This window comes from Seriola aureovittata, chromosome 21, assembly GCF_021018895.1.
Source record: "Seriola aureovittata isolate HTS-2021-v1 ecotype China chromosome 21, ASM2101889v1, whole genome shotgun sequence".
Taxonomy (NCBI): Eukaryota; Metazoa; Chordata; class Actinopteri; order Carangiformes; family Carangidae; genus Seriola; species Seriola aureovittata.
The window spans coordinates 4,819,907-4,839,435 of record NC_079384.1 but is presented as its reverse complement, the minus strand read 5'-3'; the positions used below and the strand labels follow the sequence as shown (position 1 = coordinate 4,839,435).

The window sequence follows — 19,529 nt, the reverse complement described above, 5'->3', positions numbered from 1 at the left end:
CTCAGAGAGAGGCAGAGGGAGAGACAGGGGTGGGGTGCTTGGATGTACATGAACATGCCGACAGGAGAGTGTGCGGACGAGCGATGACAGCAATGCTGAGCCCAAAGATCAGACAGACCAGGAGAGGTAGGACATGGTTTGCTCCCTCTACCTTCATATCTCCAGTACCTGGCAGCTGCATTAGCTGCCTATTCATCCTTAACTCTGACACATAATGTCACATCTGAAAGGGACTGAGATGTGAGTGTATCAGATTAAAGAATGTGTTAGTGATGCTGTGAATCTTGCAGAACACTGACCTGCACTTTTAAAAACACATAGTATTTTTTTAAAAAGTGCTTTTTTCCACTATAATTCTGATTTTACACAGGAATATGTCTACAGAAACACTTTTCCTCCACTCCTTCTGTTTTCCTGCATGCATTTCTGAATGATCTGCCCACGCAAGGAACCTCACGCGCACATTAGCATGCTACTACAGCTGGCCGATGCTGCCAGCGTGAATTCTATTAACAGGAGCGAGCAGCATCTCTAGTTTCATCACTGCAACGCTCAGCACTAACAGGCTGCCGTCAGCTGCTGCTGCGTGTGTGTGTGTGTGTGTGTGTGTATATGTGTGAATGGATATATTAATATGTCCATGTGTGCAAGTGTGTGCGTCCTTCCCTCCTTCCTTGACACTAATCTCCATGACTGCAATTATATACTGTAGCTGGATCTGATTAAAATGAAATGAATAGTTCCCAAGAATGGGAGAGTGATGTGTAAATCCTCCACTGGAGCAGATTGAAATTGGTAGCAAAGTGGATTACAGCTGCATTTGCATATATTAAGAAGGAAAAGCAGATTCAACTGACTTAATGAGTAAGACTGACTCACTGTGTGCATTTTGTGCATTGCACTTAATTGATCGCAATTAGGCTGCATAAAATAATTTTAAGAAACATGATGGCTTAGCATTAGCAGCATTAAGCTCCATTTTTGAGCTCATTAAGTGAGAAAGAAGGTCTCATGTGGATCTACAAGAGGCCCAAATACATAAAAGCAAAATGCAGCTGTCGTTTTGAAAAATCAAGGACGCGGGAAAACCACTCATCCCGCATTTCTGTTAAGAAAGTGGAAATTAAAGAGAGTAAAGCGACTCTGTGATTCTGCATGAGAAGCATTCTCCGCATACCTTCTGAATTATTGGTGCTTCACCGCTGACAGCATCACATTTGTTGCATGAAGCCCATGAATAAACGGGTATGTGACAGATGTAGTGGTGTAGTACGTACTCGTTTAGGGTCAGAGCGGGTCATAAAAGGGACACAACACTAACCAGCATGCACTGCGGGGGGACTGCTTGTGACGAACAAACTGGAATGTCAAAGAGTACAATCAAAGTATAAATTAATCATATAAGTTTCATTGACAATTTTTATTGATCTGTCATGGCTGTGACAATCATGATGCTAGAAGGACAGTTGACAAGCTAACTAGCTTACATATGCTGTGTATAAACTGATTTGCATGAATTTGGAAGGTTAGCTTGTCTTCTGTCACATCAGTCAGTTTCATAGCTTCATAAAAGAAAAATCTGACTGCTGTGCTTCAGTGACCACTACGAACATCGACATATTAAAACTATAATAGGGCTCTGGCTGAATTTTTCTTTTGGCTGGCATCAGAAATCTAGTAGCAGCTTTAATTGCCCACATGTCAGCTGCTTCATTCTCTTGCTGTGTCTTTTTGATCTGCGTTACCATGGTTTTATGATCAAAGTCCTGCAATGTAGCAACACCCTGACATTCTGCCTTTTTGAGGCATATGAATGAAACACACGCACCTCCACTAAGATACTGTGAGCAAGAGCACGCAGCATGGATAAAAATAAATAAATAAAAAAATGCACACACTGACACACTCGGATAATGTGCATGTGGAGATGATAACATGCACAGAAATGCACAGATATGCACACACCCGCTGCTGCTGGATCAGTTCCACTCCACTGCAGCTTTCACATACAGGCCGTATGTTATTGGCCACACCCCCCCACAGCCTGTCAAGGAAGGCTGCCACAGACACACACGTACACACACACACACAGAGATACACACACACACACACACACACGTATATAATGGTTAACACATTAATCAACAGTGATAGGCTAACTGGAAGTTACGCCCTGATGCACCTGTAACTCTCTGCTATTTTCCACGAGCCATAAATCATTATACAACAACCAAATTAATGAAATTGAATTCCTCCAACATGCTTGTGTGTGTGTGTGTGTGTGTGTGTGTGTGTGTGTGTGTGTGTGTGTGTGTGTGTATGTGATATAGCCATCAGTGTAGCACTGTCTAGCTATTGTGGAGTACCCGCCTTGCCATGCTAATGGATGGGCTTCTCTGTGATGTGCATAAGAGCCATAAATCCATTTCCTGCTGATGATAAATATATGGCTCCGAACTACTTTAAGTGACATCATAGTAGCCTAGAGTGTGTGTGCTTAGGCGCGTGTGTGTGTGTGTGTGCGGATAGAGCATCAAGTGTTCCCTTCATGTGCCATACCAGTTGTGTTTTGATTTGACAACCATTTGTTCACATTGTAACATTACTCTCATACTTGGACGTGACGTTGGTGAATCCAGCTTTTTATGGGCAGAGCTCTCTTCTGTGCCCTTTTTTACAAGACTGTCCCTTCCTGTTTTCAGCATTTCTCATTTGATTTGTCAATTCCTGTGACAGACCGAGCTTGGACATCACCTTCTTCAAATATTATTTGGGTGAAATGACTGACTCCCATCTCACAACTGTCTGAAAACAACGTCTCTCTGTTTAGATTCAGTAATACTGAATGGTGCAACACAGGTAATAAGCTATGATAGCTTTCCTGTGTTGAAGTTCACCAGAGCTGAACTCGATGTGAAAAATCCACACAGATTTACTTCACCCTCATGAGCTAATCCACTGATCACAATAACAACATTTTAAATTTTTGCCGTTTTAAATCTGGTGTGACTGGGGCTGTCAGGACCTCTGCGTATTTCTCTGCTGGTTCAATTTAAGTCATTTTTAAAAAACTTTTGCTGTAAATGATAGCTGAAGTTAAAAGTTTTATGAAGTGCTCTTACAATATACGGTCTGCTTGGCGCATGCCCCTCCCCACCGACACACACACACTCGTTCATGATATCATGTGTGAGCTCATGACTGAATGAGCAGCCAGTCCATCTGGTATTCCTGGATTTTCGGCTCCATGCTCAGAATTATTCAGCTATGATGCTAACATGACACATGGGCCAGTTTACATAGATTATCACTGGGGTGTGTCATGATAAACAAATGTGGGCAGGCTGCACATCTGCGCACACAGCCGGGCATGATGTTGAGCCCTATCATTGGACTCAGCCCTTCCGTAACTGCTAGCTACTCTAAATGAATGAGCCACAATTACGCTCCCTACAGCATTGAATTGCAGTGATTGTGCATAAAGTGCACATTTACAGTAAAAAAGCCTCTTTTCAGCGTTGCGGTTGATAGTTGTAGAAGTGACCACAGAGCAGCTCCACCCAAGCCAAGGAAGGTCTGAATCACTCTGAGCAGAAGGTCCAAATTGGCGCGGCGGGTCGTCTGTGCCTGGCACACACATTCACACACACTCAAAAATCAGTTGTTGTGACTCAGGCGTGAATCATCGGCCAGTGTACGTTCCACTCAGTCTGTGATCCAGGCAGCTGATGTGTTGAACAGCGGTGCTCTTTTATGCCAACGCTGCGGCCAGGACGGATGGAAAGACGCGAGGGACATGATGGGGTGAGGAAAAACAGAGGGGTGAAGGAGGACAGGGAAGGTGACCGACACGTTTAGCAGCAATGTGACAGAAAGAGCAAGACCCCGAGAAGCTGAGAGGTCGTGACAATTCACTGTTTTGCCACCTCAGTAAATATCATTTTAAAATGATGAATTGTTTCAGAAGTCAGCTACAGATAAAGGACACATTACTTCTATCCAGGGTCTCAGAGACTCCAGCTGTATAACATGTTTAAATACCATGGATTTTAATATGTACGATTGGTGTTTGTAGTTTTTACACAGGACTATCCATCTCTAGTATTATAACAGCTTATTCATAGGAGATCTACAAAAGGAGATGCAGCTTCAAAAATAAGTAAACAATAAAATATTGTACATTTCTTTTTATATGAATGCACTTCTTGTAAAAGCACTATATATTTGTTTATTCATAGCCAATGTAAAACATAAATCATCAAATATTTCCTTATTTGGTGTAATACCAATGCTTTATGCTCGTTTCTATAGTTTGTCACCTTAATCAAATGAATTCAAAGGGATATAATAACACTTTTCACATATTCTTTTTTTTCCCCAAAGTCAGGGGAAAAAAATAACTTGTTTATTTTGCAATTAGTATTCTTACATTACACATTTACAAGTTGGTCTGCTGGACTCTTACGATTCAGTCTGGTTTTATTAAATGGTGAATTTAAAGATGTAGTATTTAGGTTTGGATTTCTTGAGGAAAATCAAACAGAAGAAAATTGTAGCCTCATACATCACTAACAGCTGACAGACTATTGACAATGGTAGAGTGCGTAAGCATGCACTAGGGACGAGTCCGTACCACAGAGGTCTGGGTTCGAGTTTAGCCCAGGCCCTTTGCTGCAAGTCATTCCCTCTCTCTCTCTTCCCCGTCTATCTCAACTGTTGCTATAAACATAAAGCAGAAATGCAAAAAAAAATAGCTCTATTGCAATACCTAAATTACCCATGTCCTCAAAAACAATAGAAATTATTATATTTTTAAAAATAGCCAATGAAAATGCGCCTCTAATCCAAGAACTAATTTATGAGACAAAATCTGCTTTAATTAGCTGCCAGTGGTGAGAACAATGATCTTCTTTTGTGTGTGCGTGTGTGGTGTGTGTTTTTGCATGTGTGCATGTGCCCTGAGTGCTCTCGGTAATGACAGAGCTTTGATTCAATGGGACCAGCAGTGCTGAACGTCAGGAGGGGGAGAAGAATTAGAGCGAGTCAAAGTAAGAGAAACGGAGGGAGACGAGGCCGAGGAGTGAAAATACAGAGCTGGAAAAGACTGGAATTAGCACAAGATGGATAAATGAGAAAAACCAAGGTAGTGGAGACAGAGGTAAATAGAGACAGAGAGCAGGAGAGGGGAACAAAACACAAAGGAAGAATGTCTGGCTTGTTCCATCAAATGTTTTAATATTTTTTTTCCATGTTTGGCGTCATCTCACTCAGCTCAGAGCGGTAGCCCTAAACCAAACATCAGACATCAAGAATTTCCAATTCAAAACAACAGAGGACGTCATGGACACTACTCCCACTGTTTTTTGACTGTCTAAACACACACACACACACACACACAACACACACACACACACACACACACACACACCATGTCCTTAAAGGAACAACGTACTATGACAGCGTGGACCAGGGAAAACCAGGGAACTTGAATAATGCTTAACCACTAGCAAGACACATAAAGAAGAAATTTAAACATGAACGTGAAATGGAAAAAAGCAAAACGATAATGAAATCACACTGAAAACTACACACTGAAATTGAGAAAGTCTACAACCAAACACATTATAAACTCTGACAAATATTATTCTTTACATTCCTCAGTAAAGATTTAAGGAACTACTGGATTTATAGAGATTTAGATTGAGACTTATTAGTTGCACTAATAAATATCTCTACATCAGCAATGGATGAGATGATTGTGTGACAGATGTTGCTCATGGTGACCGGGAATTATCACTTTGCAGTTCCCCTCAACTCTACAGAGCATTTTAGCATCTTTAAGCTCTTTGTTTTGGTTTTACAACTCACAGCTTCACCCACAGCTCTCACCACTGTAGCAGGCAGTTGTTTTCAGCAAAAAGCTCTGATAAATCCACTGTAAGCTACCTGCCCAGCACCAAACAGCTGGCAGGCAAAACCAAAGACCAAAACAGAGCAAAAGAAAAAAAAAAAGTTAACATTGTTAACAACAACCAATTTTATCTTATTTTCATTTACTTTCTGAGGTGGCACTTTTTACTTTGGGTATTGATATGTTTATCCTGATATTCCTTTCATTAATAAAAAATAATATTCATATATCAAAAACCAACTCACAATAAAATAAATGGTTCACAACCATAGAAAAATTATGCTGGCCAAAGAATTCTCCACCTTTTCTTCATTTAACACATTTCTGAAGAGCAACAGGCTTTGCAGACTGACAGGTTGCGACATGAAATAAAAATGAGCCGTGTCCTTTAAGCTCAATGTATGCCGGAGAGAGAGAGAGAGAGAGATGAGACAATAGAATGGTATAAACATTGATTTTCTTCCCCCTTCCCATTCATCCACCCCCTTCCTCTCCCATGCGCCATCTGAACATTGATCATATGTGTGTGTGTGCGTGCACGTGTTAGTGTGTGTGCGCGCGCGTGTGGCACAAAATGCACACCAGCAGGGAGGATGTCTGCACAATTGATTTCTATAAATTATACATGATCATCAAATGGCATTGCCTTGTTTGCCTGACCAGAATAGAGCCCTATGGCGAGAGCTTAAAACCTTCAGCCATGTTCTGTGAGTGTGTCACTAAATATATCTTCTTAAAAAAGAATGAAAGGAAAAAAAAAAAAGACACATGCTTGATGGTCATGTAGTTTTGAAGAAATCATGCTTAAGTGTCAGCTGTTGTAAGAAATGTCAAAAATTATACGTGTCATTGTAATCGATTTTTTCCCCCAAAGCTGATGTCATGCAAGGACGGAGTGAGAGGCTCAAACCTGTCACACAGCCATCCCTTCCCTTTTAAACCTGTCCTCGACTGAGTTCAGGTTACACACGTTTGTTGAGAGTAATTCAGTCCACCGGCCAGTCAGCCAGTCAGCCAGCCAGCCAGCCAGCCAGTCAGTCAATCAGCCGATCAGTCAGTCCCATGTGGTCCTATTATCTCTGCTCAAAAGCCTCCCTTATTCTGTTGGCAACACACAATAAGTCTCTTCCAAGGACCTCCGAATGCGACGGGGGATCCCTGTCACCTGAGGCTATGTGTTCTGTATGAGGGTGCGTAAATGTGTACGTGTGTGTGTCTGTATGTGTGTGTGCATTGCACCCCCTCTTTCACAGTCTCTACGTTATCTGCTTTCTGTTATTATTCGTGCCTGTAGTCCCTCTCCCCCTTCATCTAAAGGGGCGTAGCAGCCCGGGGGACAGGAGGTTGTGCGTGTTCATGACTGAGGATGCTGGCAAGAGCATGTGTGCGCATACAGCATACAGAATGAGGGTTAACACGACCTTCTATTAGAGAGAAAATGAAAAGACACGAGCCAGACAAATGGAAGATATATAGTAAATCAGGCAGAACAACCCATTCAATCCTCTTTGACCTACACGACCCTTTTGCTTTCTGACTGCTTGTATGTACGCAGAATAAAAAAAAATACTGTATATGTGTGTTTGTATGTGTGTTCGCAGCCCGGTCCAAGAGCATGGTGATGGGCGAGGTGTCGCGGGGCTCATGCCGGCCGGCCTCCCCCAGCCTCCAGGAGGGGGCCCTGAAGGCTGGCTGGCTGAAGAAGCAGCGCAGCATCATGAAGAACTGGCAGCTGCGATGGTTTGTGCTGCGCTCGGATCAGCTCTTCTTCTACAAAGACGAGGAAGAAACCAAACCACAGGTAACGGCCATGTTTGCACACAGCAAAGCACACCGACAGGACAGTGAGAAAAAAAAAAAAAAAGAACTGGGAAAGGAAATGTGGATTATTATTTTATCAATGTGTCTGTTAGAACCAGGTGTAAAATCTGCAGCTGCTCTCAGCTGATATCTATTTTATTTTGGATGAGACATCAATAGGGTCAGATTAGAGTGTGAAAACGTTTCGGGGTGGCTGTAGCTCAGGTGGCAGAGCAGGCCGTCCATTAATCATAGTCATTGGTTTTGATCCCAAGTGTGTGTCCTCAGGCAAGATCCTGAGCCCTGTTTTTTTTTTTTTTTTTTTTAATTTCTTCCATCCAAATATCTTTTTTCTAGTTGGAAGACGAGTCACAAAAGTTAATACGGAGATTTAAAGCTCAGTAGCAGAAAACATGAATTATCTGTTGCCCTCCATTCATTGCCATATGCAGTATGTGGCATGGCTCTGTCTGTTGGGCAATCCACCACTCTGGTCCAATATCTCAACAAATAGCTTGACAGCTATTGAATGGATGGTCTGAATTTGGTCCAGACATTCATGGTCCCCAGAGGATAACACCTACTGACTTGAGTGATCCCCTGATTTTTCTCCTGGCACCACCATGAGATTGATGTATTTAAATGAGGCTATAACAGTGATATTTTTGGCACTGAAAAGGGTTCAAGCTTTGGTTTTCAATGTCAAATTTTATTTTCAATTCCAAAATATGTCACTATTCTAGCCCCAGACATTTGTGGTTTTGATTTAAATTTATTCATTTCCCCCTCAGGATGAACTTTAATAACTTAGACGATGCTTTAACCTCTAATTCAGCAACTGCACCAGTTCTCCTCGGTACACTTGCACACAGTTATTCAAGATACTCGGCAGGTATCTTGAATAATTCTCTGAAAATTTGCCACAGTTCTTCTGTGGATTTAGGCTGCCTCACTGTCTGTTCACGCAATGATGTTGAGACCAGGGCTCTGTGGGGGCCAGACCATCTGCTGAAGGACTCCTTCTTCTCATCTCTTAAAATAGTTCTTTATGACTGTGTGTGTTTGGGCTCATTGTCCCGGTGCAGAATTAATGTAAGAGCGATGCTTGATGCCTCCCTGATGGTACTGAGTGATGGATAAGAATCTTAAACCTTTGCACAGTATTGTAAATGCATCTAATACATAATATGTAAAAAGTGTATTTCTTAAATGCTAATCAGTGTTATGTTTGAGTGTTACTTTTGCTGAGGTGGCAAAGACTTGCTGTGTATTTGAAGAGTCAGCAGGTTTCAGGCGGTTAAGGGAGCTACCTGAGCCATGGCCACAGGCGGCACGATTTAACAATAATCGAGTTACAATAATACAATTATGCAATTTTACCTAACTACTCAGCATTGCCCGAAGTCACAAAGAAATATTGCCAAGTTTAGAAAAGTCCCACTTGTGACCTTTGAAATGTAAATATGATGTTGACAGCTGGAGCAGCAGCAGCACACCGACATGTCAGTCACTGCTGGAGCCCAGATTTAATATCCTCCATCTGCAGACTAAAACAGGCCCTTCATTCATTCCTGTCAGCGGTAATGATGACTCACCACACTCTCAGGACATTTCAGTGCATCAGTACAAATAGAAGGATGTGACGCTTGGTTTCCCCCTCCATTAGTACACCATCGTAAAAATATTTACAGTGTAAATCTCTAATCAATCCCATTGCTTCTCTGATGAGACGAGCACATCGTTTGTGGCCAGGTGCTGACTCATATTTTCCGATCACAATTGTTACTGAAGTGTTCAAAAGCAGTGCGGTAGCTGGCCGGGACTGACCTCACACACACACACACACACACACACACACACACACACAAACAAAACAAATAATATTGGGATGGGCAGTCAATGTAGATGACAGGCTTGTATCGTTGTGATAAGAAGCAATGATGTAATCCAACAAAAGACAGCAGGGGCAACCATGACACACACACACACACACACACACACACAGAGAGAGCATAATAATCATCTCTTTACATTCCTTGTTGAAATCATGACACTTGTATTGATTTCCTCAGTTTTCACTCTGTGTGACGGCCAATCATTTAATGCAGGCAGCATCCGTCTGCCATCACTGTCTTTTAGTCCCCGTCATTGCATGCCTGCGGACACACACACACAGACACACACATACTACATACACACAGAATGACATGTCCTCCTCGCAGTCTCCATTCTGTGGAGAACAAATGACTGAAGGCTTCGACAGACTGTCTTTAATCAGAGGCTGTCAATACTCATTCAGCCTGCATTGATTTGCAACTCCCAATGGATTCAAGTAAAACACAGGGCTGAATGCACTATACACATACACTCAGAGGAACGCACGCTAATGTACACACACACACACACACACACACACACACACACACACACACACACACCCACACACCCCCTCTGAGAGCAGGATGTGTGAGAAAGTGTCATTCTGGCCTTTTTTCTCCCTCTCATCTTCTAATCGATTGGAAATTCGAGGCTGGGAGTGGTGGTGGGGCTTGAAGGGGGGGGGGGGGGGGGCAAATCATTGCGATAGAACAAGACACCCCCCCATTCCCTCCTCCCTCTGTACCAAGATGAAAGGATGTGATAATTGGTGGAAGGAAAGGCAAAACTGATGCAGGATCCATACAGGTTTTCTTTTTCCCCTTTCATCACACAGGGATAAATCCACAACAGAACAAATGGACTTCATTTGTCAGATGTTAGATTTCCGTAGCTCCAAGACAAACACATGGGCGGTGGTGATGGTGGAGGAGGAGGGGATCGTTAGTTCTCCGAATACAAAATTAATCTTCATGACACACATAAAAAAAAGCATGGCGTAGTAATTTATAAAAAGTGATAAGTGGATGCTCGCAGTGTGGAAGGTAATTTCTCTCCCTTTGATTTATCTGTTGATTTAGTTTGAGGTAGTTTCATGCTAACTAATGAATTCCAGTTTCAGTTGTTTCATGGAAAAGACCAAAGCAACTCCAGCAGCCAGATGCATTGTTCATGGCTTTTTGCGACACATATAGTGCTTTTTTACCATGCGCTTACTACAAAATAATTAATTCATGGTGACATTTTCATGGGATTTCTCAACAGAAAATAAACTAATACTTTCATATATGCACCATTTTATGTTTGCTGCTCGCAACCTGACCTTGACTTCCTAGTTAACGCTAGCAAACATGGTTAAATAACATCAGTTGACATTTCTCTGGTGACGCTAGGTACCGCTGTGTGTTTCAGTCAACCAAATGCTAACATGCCTGAATCGGTTGTCTTGGAGATGTAGCTTCTTGGAGGGCACATTGGAATGATCTAATGACTTCCCTCCAAACATAGTGCGAATGAGTTCACTCAAATATTGGCAGGGGACGATTCTGTCCTCCCAAAATAACTGACATTTATGAGCAAACCATGTGAAACCAGCTGGTTGAAGTCTCATAGTTTTATAACGATTGTAAGAAAACGTGAGCTTTACATCAGAGTCATTATGTCTCCGTGCTAAAATACAGAATAAGACAAACTATCCTACATTTTCATCTCCCACAGCTTGACCGTGTGATTTCTGTTCTCGGGTTACGTGTTGCTTTTTCTTATCCATTCATCCCCGGCCAGCTACTCCTGTGATTCCAAGCACACAGCACCCTTGGGAGCCCCCCCCCCCCCCGGTTCCTGCCCTGCCCCTGTGCTCCATCCATCCCCAGCACCCGCCCCTTCCATTTGTTGCCATGGCGACTAATGCTGGCGACAGCCCGGCCCTACAGCTGAGGCGGTTTTGGCAGACTCCTCTCCCTATTTAATGGAGGATGCCAGTGCGCAGATTAACAGGGCCGACCTACAGACGCTGGCATCCCTTCACAGCTCACTTGGCCTCAGTTCTCAGGGCTAAATAGGTATTGATCTGGATAATGTATTCTAATAATCTGTGCGGGTCCCTGTTCAGTCCTGTTCGGTTTTAGAGGAGTTAAGAGTGGAGCGATAGGAAGGAAGGAAGGAAAGAGGGAAGGAAGGAAGGTCAAAAATGTCGAAGGAAATGAAGACAGAGCAGAAGGAAGAACAAAATTACATTTGTCCAATTTCAGTATTTAAACACCTCTACCTCTTTTTCAGGGCTGCATTACTCTGCAGGGATGCCAGGTGAATGAACTCACAGCGAACCCAGATGAACCAGGAAGACATCTATTTGAGATTGTACCGGGTAAGATCCACTAGCTCCTCCTCTTCCTCCATCCTCCACCATATCTTCCTCCCAGATTCTCTTCTCAATACCTTGCAATCTTACTAAATACAGATCTCACTTGTTCCCAATCTTTGTTGTCATGGTAACAATAATACAACCTAAAGATGCATACAAGATACAAGTGGCAGGTATAAAGGGACCTTCATAAGCATAATAAACATGTTGTTAAGGTTGTGAAACAGTTGGTTATGTTTAAGCACAAAAACTACTTGGTTAGGTTTCGGAAAAGATCATGGTTTGGGTTAAAATAAGTTCTTCCTTAAGGTTAGAGGACCTTTTTCCCGCTGGTTACAATAATGAACACCCAGTTGAGGGTGTGGATCAGATCAGCAATAAGCTCCTGCACAGAAAATATAGGCTTGTGTTTTGTTTAGTTTTTTTTTTTTAAAGGATGATGCACTACAAACAAAATCATGGCTTATCATTCTGATGTTTGATGTTTGATGTTTGATGATGATGACGACTGAGATGTAATAAACACACAAATCTGATGAATTACTGATATGGGCAATGTACTGGAAGTAGCCACAGCAATGGTCAAGCATGATGACTGCTACTCTACTGTTGTTGTTGTTGTTGTTGTTGAACCTCGCCATTGTGGCACAACGCAGGAGAAAGCAGGGCGGGAAGATGTTTTAAGTTGGGTGTGCTGTAGTGGAGCCTTTTACCCAAACAAATACAACATAGGCCTACAACGATACTAGTGCAGCACAGACTAAAAAAGCAGCAGCAGTAACAGCAGCAGCAGAAGTCAGGTCTATAAAAGTCAGACTCAGTAATGTAAATATGGCACAATAATGGCTCACAATAATGCCATGACATTGCAATACACATGTCCAAAAGCCCATTGCTCATGGCACACAAGAACATATCCAAATATGCACATTGTTTACAACAAAGGTATATCAGTGTGATGTTAAAAGTAATTGACAACTGAATATTAAACTGCTCGGCGGCAGTTTATAATAAACCAAATATCTTACCTTGAGCTGCAGGTCAGGTGCTCCAGTAGTTATAATAATCCAAAAGGTGTTGTGAAAATGAAGTCTCTCATAAGGGCATGGGTATCCAATGAGTTCAAAATGTCAGTGTGGACATGGATCAGGGAGAGGTCAGTCAGTCTCTTCTGGGTCATGGTGTTGCTGGAGCCATGTTTTCACGTGATACAAGGTGGAGAAGGTCCCCCTGGATGAGCCCACAGAGATGAACAGGCCCAGAAATAACTGAGTTGTTCAGCTTCTGTAAACAGAGCTCTTGTTTGTGGATGGAGATTAGGTAGACATGTTGTTTCATCTTGAACTGTGACAGGAGACTCTCCGTTGAACCGCCTCGCATCTTGAGCTGGAGATCAGGCCGGCCTGGGTCCAGCTCCTCGGGAAGGTGAAGTGGCACCAAATCAACCGTTTTCCCCTTTGCTGCCTCTTCACGCAACCAAAACACACAACCTGACCACACTCCGCCACGTGATGAAGACACTTACAGGTAGCAAACCAAGATGGTGGCTGGAAGTTTCTTTCCCAAAACATCTGGCCGGAAAATTAAAGTTATGTGGCTGTAAAAGCTCCTCAAATGCCGCAAAATCAGTCTTAGCTTGACACCTGTTAGCAGGCTCCTCAACGGTGGCGGTGCTAGCGCTGATACTTCGGTGGGTCTCCGTCTTCGAGGAAAAACTACAACCAAACGGAAACGATGTAGTGCAGGTGGAGCTGCTCTCCTGGGAAGGCTGGACTTCACCTGTGCTCTCTTTAGCTGGTCTATTTTTTTCCTCCATTGTGACTTAATCCTTCGGTTAGCTGTCAATGCTACAGCAGCCGGATGTAAATTTACGAAACCTAACTGGAGTTCACAAGCCCCGCCCTACGCCGCCTCTGATTGGCTAACGATCGTTGCCTTCGCTGGTTGGATTGGTTGCTGAGTGGAGTTTGCGTGTTCCTTCTGTGTGCAGCTCTCCTACTTCCCGCGGCCATGAAAAGTATTCATATTCAAACAGGTGATTGTGGGCGTTGTCCCCATTTATTGATAAGTGTGGCAGTGGAAATGAGGCTCGGGCACGTGGAGCCAGTTCAACAGTGTTAGAGATTTATAGAGTGGAGTCATGTGTACGCAAAGTTTTATATGAAAACAACTTCGTACGTCATAAAGTGAGTAAAAATGATAATGAATCCAATGTTTTCAACATGCATCTCAATGTAACGTGGAGTTTAAAGTCAAACATAGACAATGTTTATTAAGCAGAAATTAAAAAAAAAAAAAAGTTTTTGTTTGCACTTCCTCAGTGTTGAACAAAAAAGGAAAAACTGCAGTACAATCACCTCCATTCTCTAGTTGCTATTCACTTTTCAGACAGCAGGGAGCACTATTAACCAAGGATTAAATGCTGTAGATCTGGTGACATGTCTGGTACCAGTGTTGCATTTCTAGCTCCTGGAGTGTGAACGTCAATTCCTGCAGCAAGCAACATAAAGTAAAAGGAAAAACAAAATGGCATCTCCATCAGTGCGAGCTTACTGTGACTGTACATCTCTGGACTGTTTGTGAGCCGTCATGCTCCACATGTTCGACCTACACAGAAGCTTCGCCTGTGGCTGAGCAGTCGAGCGATTAGATTGACCTCATGTGACCTTTCATGGTTTTACTCAATCAATACAACACTCACTTTTGGATGTCTTTAAATGCATATTTGTCAGTGTGCATTTAACCGTCTGTGGAATATAATATCTAGTAAGAACTGTACAGTACAGTGATAGTATGGACTGTACTAAGCGTTACTGTAGTCCACCCCTCTGGTTCTCTATATCACTCATTCCGTGAGTGTTTGCTTGGAGGTCTCTCTTTGTGTTTAGAATGGCTGCTAGGCTTGTAAGTCTCTGTGTGTTTTGTTTATGGCCCGTCAACATAGCAGAGGGGTGCGAACCCCAATGAGCTTCTAATTTATAGCTTCTTGCGGGCAGGCCCTGAACCCTGGGAGCAAAAGCGAAAGGCAGATAAAAAATACAGACAGTTAGAGTTGCCAGGTGGGGAAGACATAAAGAGAAAGGTAAATTGGAGACTTGACAGGAGGAGAGATGGGCTTCAGACAAATACAGTTTCTAAGACATTTAATAAAATTGCATTGATTAGATTAAGACTTTAGGGTTTAAATGTTATATCACATACAATTTTAACAGATTAGCTGTTCTTTTCAGTGCAGATGTCCCTTAGTTCAGATCAAAAGCAGGAGTCTGATTGTATTTCAGAACAACCCAAGTTACATTCTTCTTCTTGTAACAACTCGATGCCGACTTCATCTGATGTTTACAGCATATTAGATTTGTCGGCTCCTGGGGGAGAAACACATGAGTTGCTCTCCTCTTTCTGTGGTCTATAATCGGCTTAAGAGCGATGAGGGCTTTATTCGCTCCTGTTGTATGAAATGAATAGACTTGGAGATTTCAGACTTCACAGTAACGCTTCAAGGAGGATAGTGCTTCTTTACAAACAGTCATTATGGTGTCCAGTCAGGAACAATGCAGCTTCAAACAGAGAGGCTTATTGGTAAAAAAATCACCTGATGCAGTGACTCAAGATCTTGCTCTGGCAAAACACTGATCAGCTATTGGCACAATGAGCACCGATGCTTTTCCGTCAACTATGAACTTCTCAGAGGAGACGCGTCACTGTAGTCTTTACTGTTGGCCAGTGAAAAAACTTACACTCGAGGACACTTCAGACATCATGGACTACACAAGTACTCGAGTCCTTAACTCTTCATGGTTTAATCAACTAGGGATGTTATTTGTATGCAAATACAAGAATTAAGCAATGGGATTTTGGTTCGCTCATCTTCGTCAGGATTAGTTACAGGTTCTCAAATTACATTACACACATCATAGTAAATTTAATATTTTTGGGTTTTTGGATGGTGATAACATTTTAATTTCCCACTAATACCTTGACTACTTAAAGAACTTGTTCATTTTCATTAGGGTAAGTTAAACATTTCCTCTCCTGGAAAGGTTTATAAGTGCACCATTGTACAGGCCTGCAACAGAGGGTTATGAGCAGTAGTAGCTTTGCTTTTGCTGCCACATAAATGGTATAAAACCACACATCTGAAAACATCTATGAGGACTCCCAGGCGGATAAACCCTCAATTTGAGGTCAAGCCAGCCCAGAAATGAAGGGTTTTTTTTTTTTTTTTTTATCAGGGCTGATAAATCAGCTGCTGGCTCTCTCTCACTTTCAACTCTCCATTGTCCACTGTAATAGTAGCTTTGTCCTTCAAAGGAGCCCGGGGACCTTGACCGTTCATCTGGGTCACGTCATTGACTGATGGACTTTGCTTTTCTGAGACTGTGTGTGTGTGTGTGTGTGTGTGTGTGAGAATTCAGCCACAGGGTAAATCCATTGGTCATGTTTATTGTGCAGATATGTTGTATTGAGCCCTGTTGGAGAAGGTAGATACAAGACAGATAGCAGCTACAAGTTGATGAACCCCTCACACACACTCTCACACACCCACTCGATATATAGTGTGTTTGTCAAATGTCTTATTTATCCATGTCTATGGGTAAAAAAAAACTAAAAAAAAAAACTATTAAAGCAGACTGGGAATATTTTCTCATAAAGTGAAGTTGGAAAAAATTAAATCATCATTCGGTAAACGTCTTGTGGGCACACGATCTCAAGGTCAAAGCCACATTAAAATCTCCTTGTGTGCGGTACCTTTATCCTGCAGAAATCTTTCTTGAACATTGCTTAGTGGAAGCAGAAGGAACACAAAACTCAACTTGCCAGTACTTGTAATTTCCTCTTGGCTTTTGAGTGAAACAACAGCAGTAGTTCAGTGTGCAAGCAATTAAAAATTGGACTCCCACCATGGTTTTTTATCAGTATGTACTGCAGACAGAGGGAGCAGGGCACCCAAACAAAGCTGATTCCACAGTCATGTGGCTGAGTCTGAATTGAGCTTGTCCTAAAGCCTGGAGGAATTAAGGAAATGGGCAAATAATTGGTTATTTTAAAATATTCTTTGTATTTAATGGCTGACTCAAGGCTATAAGCCCTCTGTTGTGGTAGTGTGAAGCAATTAAGCCATCTGGAAAACAGCACACACACACCCACAAAACACACTTGTGCCTGTGCAAACGTGACAGCTTCTGCTAATTCATTATTGTGGGCTAGGCCACACACTCGTCCATGCACGTCCCAGAAATACAATTTTCCCAAGGTACAGCAACAAACCCACATCAGAGTTCAGAGTCCTGTTTTCTGACCTGGAACACAAAAACACATCGTTAACTTTAGCCTTTGACCTTTGTAACATTAACTCAACTGTACGTGTTGGCCATTATGTTAATCCTAACAACATTGCAGGGTACACAAAAGAGGGTGTAAAGGAAAATTTCACAATGAGATCCTGTGGCTGGATATCATGAATCTGAGATGTACCAAAGGAATAAGTTTTTGTTCTTCTGTTAAGGAATAGTTTGACATTTTGGGAAATACACTTATTCGCTCGATGAGAAGATTGACACCACCCTCATGTCTGTATGCTAAATTTGAAACTAGAGCCAGATTAGTATAGCCTAGCTTAAAGACTGGAAATGGAAGGAAACATCTAACAGCAGCTTACATTTCGGTTTGTATACAAATAATAAAAACAAATAACGTATTCAAAAGTAAAATTTAGATAGAAAGACGGATACTACCCATGTCTCTAAGCTAAATAGAAAGCTAGTGCCAGAAAGCAAGTAGCTTAGCCTAGCATAAAGACTGATAACAGCTAGTAGCATATTACATTTTGGTTTGTGCACAAATTATACAACATATTAAAAAATGTAGAGGAAATACACTTAATGGCTTTCTTGCTGAGCATTTGATGAGAAGACAGACACCACTCTCATCTCTGTAAGCTAAATACAAAGCTAGACCCAGCAGGGTTAGGGTTAGCTTAGCCTAGCATAAAGACTGGAAAGAGATGGGAAACAGTTAGTAGCAGCTCACATTTTGCTTTTGTGAAGCTACAGATTAAACAGACAAGATGTAACATGATAATGAGTAAAATTGAGATGTTTTTTTTGCTAACTTAGTTTGGACAGAGCCAGGCTAGCTGTTGTTTCCAGTCTTTGTGCTAAACTAAGCTCAAGCTTCAAATGACCGTACAGCAATGTAGTAATTTTTTTCCCAACCTGTCAGACTATTACTTGACTTGACTGACATGTTAAGATCTTTTTTTACAGTGTATACACAAACACTGACAGTAATGCTTTAACCACATTCTAAATATGAGTTAGTGGGATAATAAACATACAGTTCTGTAAATACAAACACTTTCAAGAATGTCATGTAATGAATGTCACATACTGACTGCACAGCACATTGTATACACTAAATTTGCAAGCGAAGAAGTTAAACTAAACCAAAGGCCTATGAACCTCTTAGGTGGCACGTGTTTCTTTGTACTGTATGTTCAGCTGTTGTGGTTTTTGCTGCTTTTTTTTATAACAACCTAGTTTTTCTTGAGTTTATTCCCAACGTCACTGCTTGTTGCAACCATTTACAAAAAAACCAACCTCAGACAGCTTCTGCTTGTGATTGGTAAATATTTAGAAAAGTTATGACTGTGCTTGTTTATCAATTTAGATAAAGCTATGACGATCGGAGAGTACGGTCTTTGGCAGTGTTTGACGTGCTGTTATCATCATAAGATAAAATAAAAATAAGATACTCAACCCACTGTCTTCATGAACTGGTTACAGGTTGAATCCCTTTTAGGTTATACTGCAGCAATCTGTGATAGAAAGCAGAAAATTAGATTTTTAAATACAGAAAGTCACAGATTATTGCGCTCACGCAGGTCTATATGAGCCTAGATCCTATCTGACTGAAGGAAGAATCCGAAGTCTGTACTGCCTGTATCTCACAGAGATTGATTGGCATTGTGTGTGTGTGTGTGTGTGTGTGTGTGTGTGTGTGTGTGTGTGTACAAGTTTGTTTGGCAAAGATTGGAGGACAGCCCATCTCCAAGTTGCTGCACACACACACACACACACTCAGGGAGAGAGAGAGAGAGAGAGAGAGAGGGACAGACAGAGAGAGAGAAAGCCTTGTTACACTCCTCCTCAGGGATTTGCTTCTCCCCAGGGGAGCTGAGGGAACGGACCTGCTGCCCACACTGTTGAATGAGAAAGAGACAGGAAGAGAAGAGTGAATGAATGGACAGAATAAACGAGTGAGGAGCAAGAAGTGGGACTCGTTTGACGGGTTTTGTTTCCGCTGGCATCGAGCATGCCTCACTGGCAGGTTCTGGCCGTCAGTGCTACCTGCGTACTGATCTGCTTCCAAACGGGCTTTGTGCCGGCGGAGAAGCCGCTTCTTCATGCTGCAGCTTTAGGCCAGAGCCAGTCCCAGCTCCAGCCTGCACCGCTCACTCAGACATGGGGCCGGTCTGCTGCAAGCCGGACAGACTGAAGAAACAACATCTCCAAGGTAACGGGAAACAGATGCTGGAGATTTTTTACAAGAGTAGCAGAGACTGAAGTGGAGCGCCTG

The 19,529-nt window shown here is 42.2% G+C and overlaps 1 protein-coding gene across 1 annotated transcript in view; it reads left to right on the top strand.

The window, feature by feature from the left end:
* si:dkey-191m6.4 (rho GTPase-activating protein 22) overlaps positions 1–19,529 on the top strand; it is a 33,428-nt gene continuing 13,899 nt past the window's right edge. The window contains exons 1-3 of the mRNA XM_056365714.1: positions 1–126; positions 7,513–7,712; positions 11,867–11,954. Of these exons, the coding sequence (XP_056221689.1) occupies positions 84–126; positions 7,513–7,712; positions 11,867–11,954 (331 nt within the window). The 5' untranslated portion in view covers positions 1–83. The remainder of the gene's footprint in view (positions 127–7,512; positions 7,713–11,866; positions 11,955–19,529) is intronic.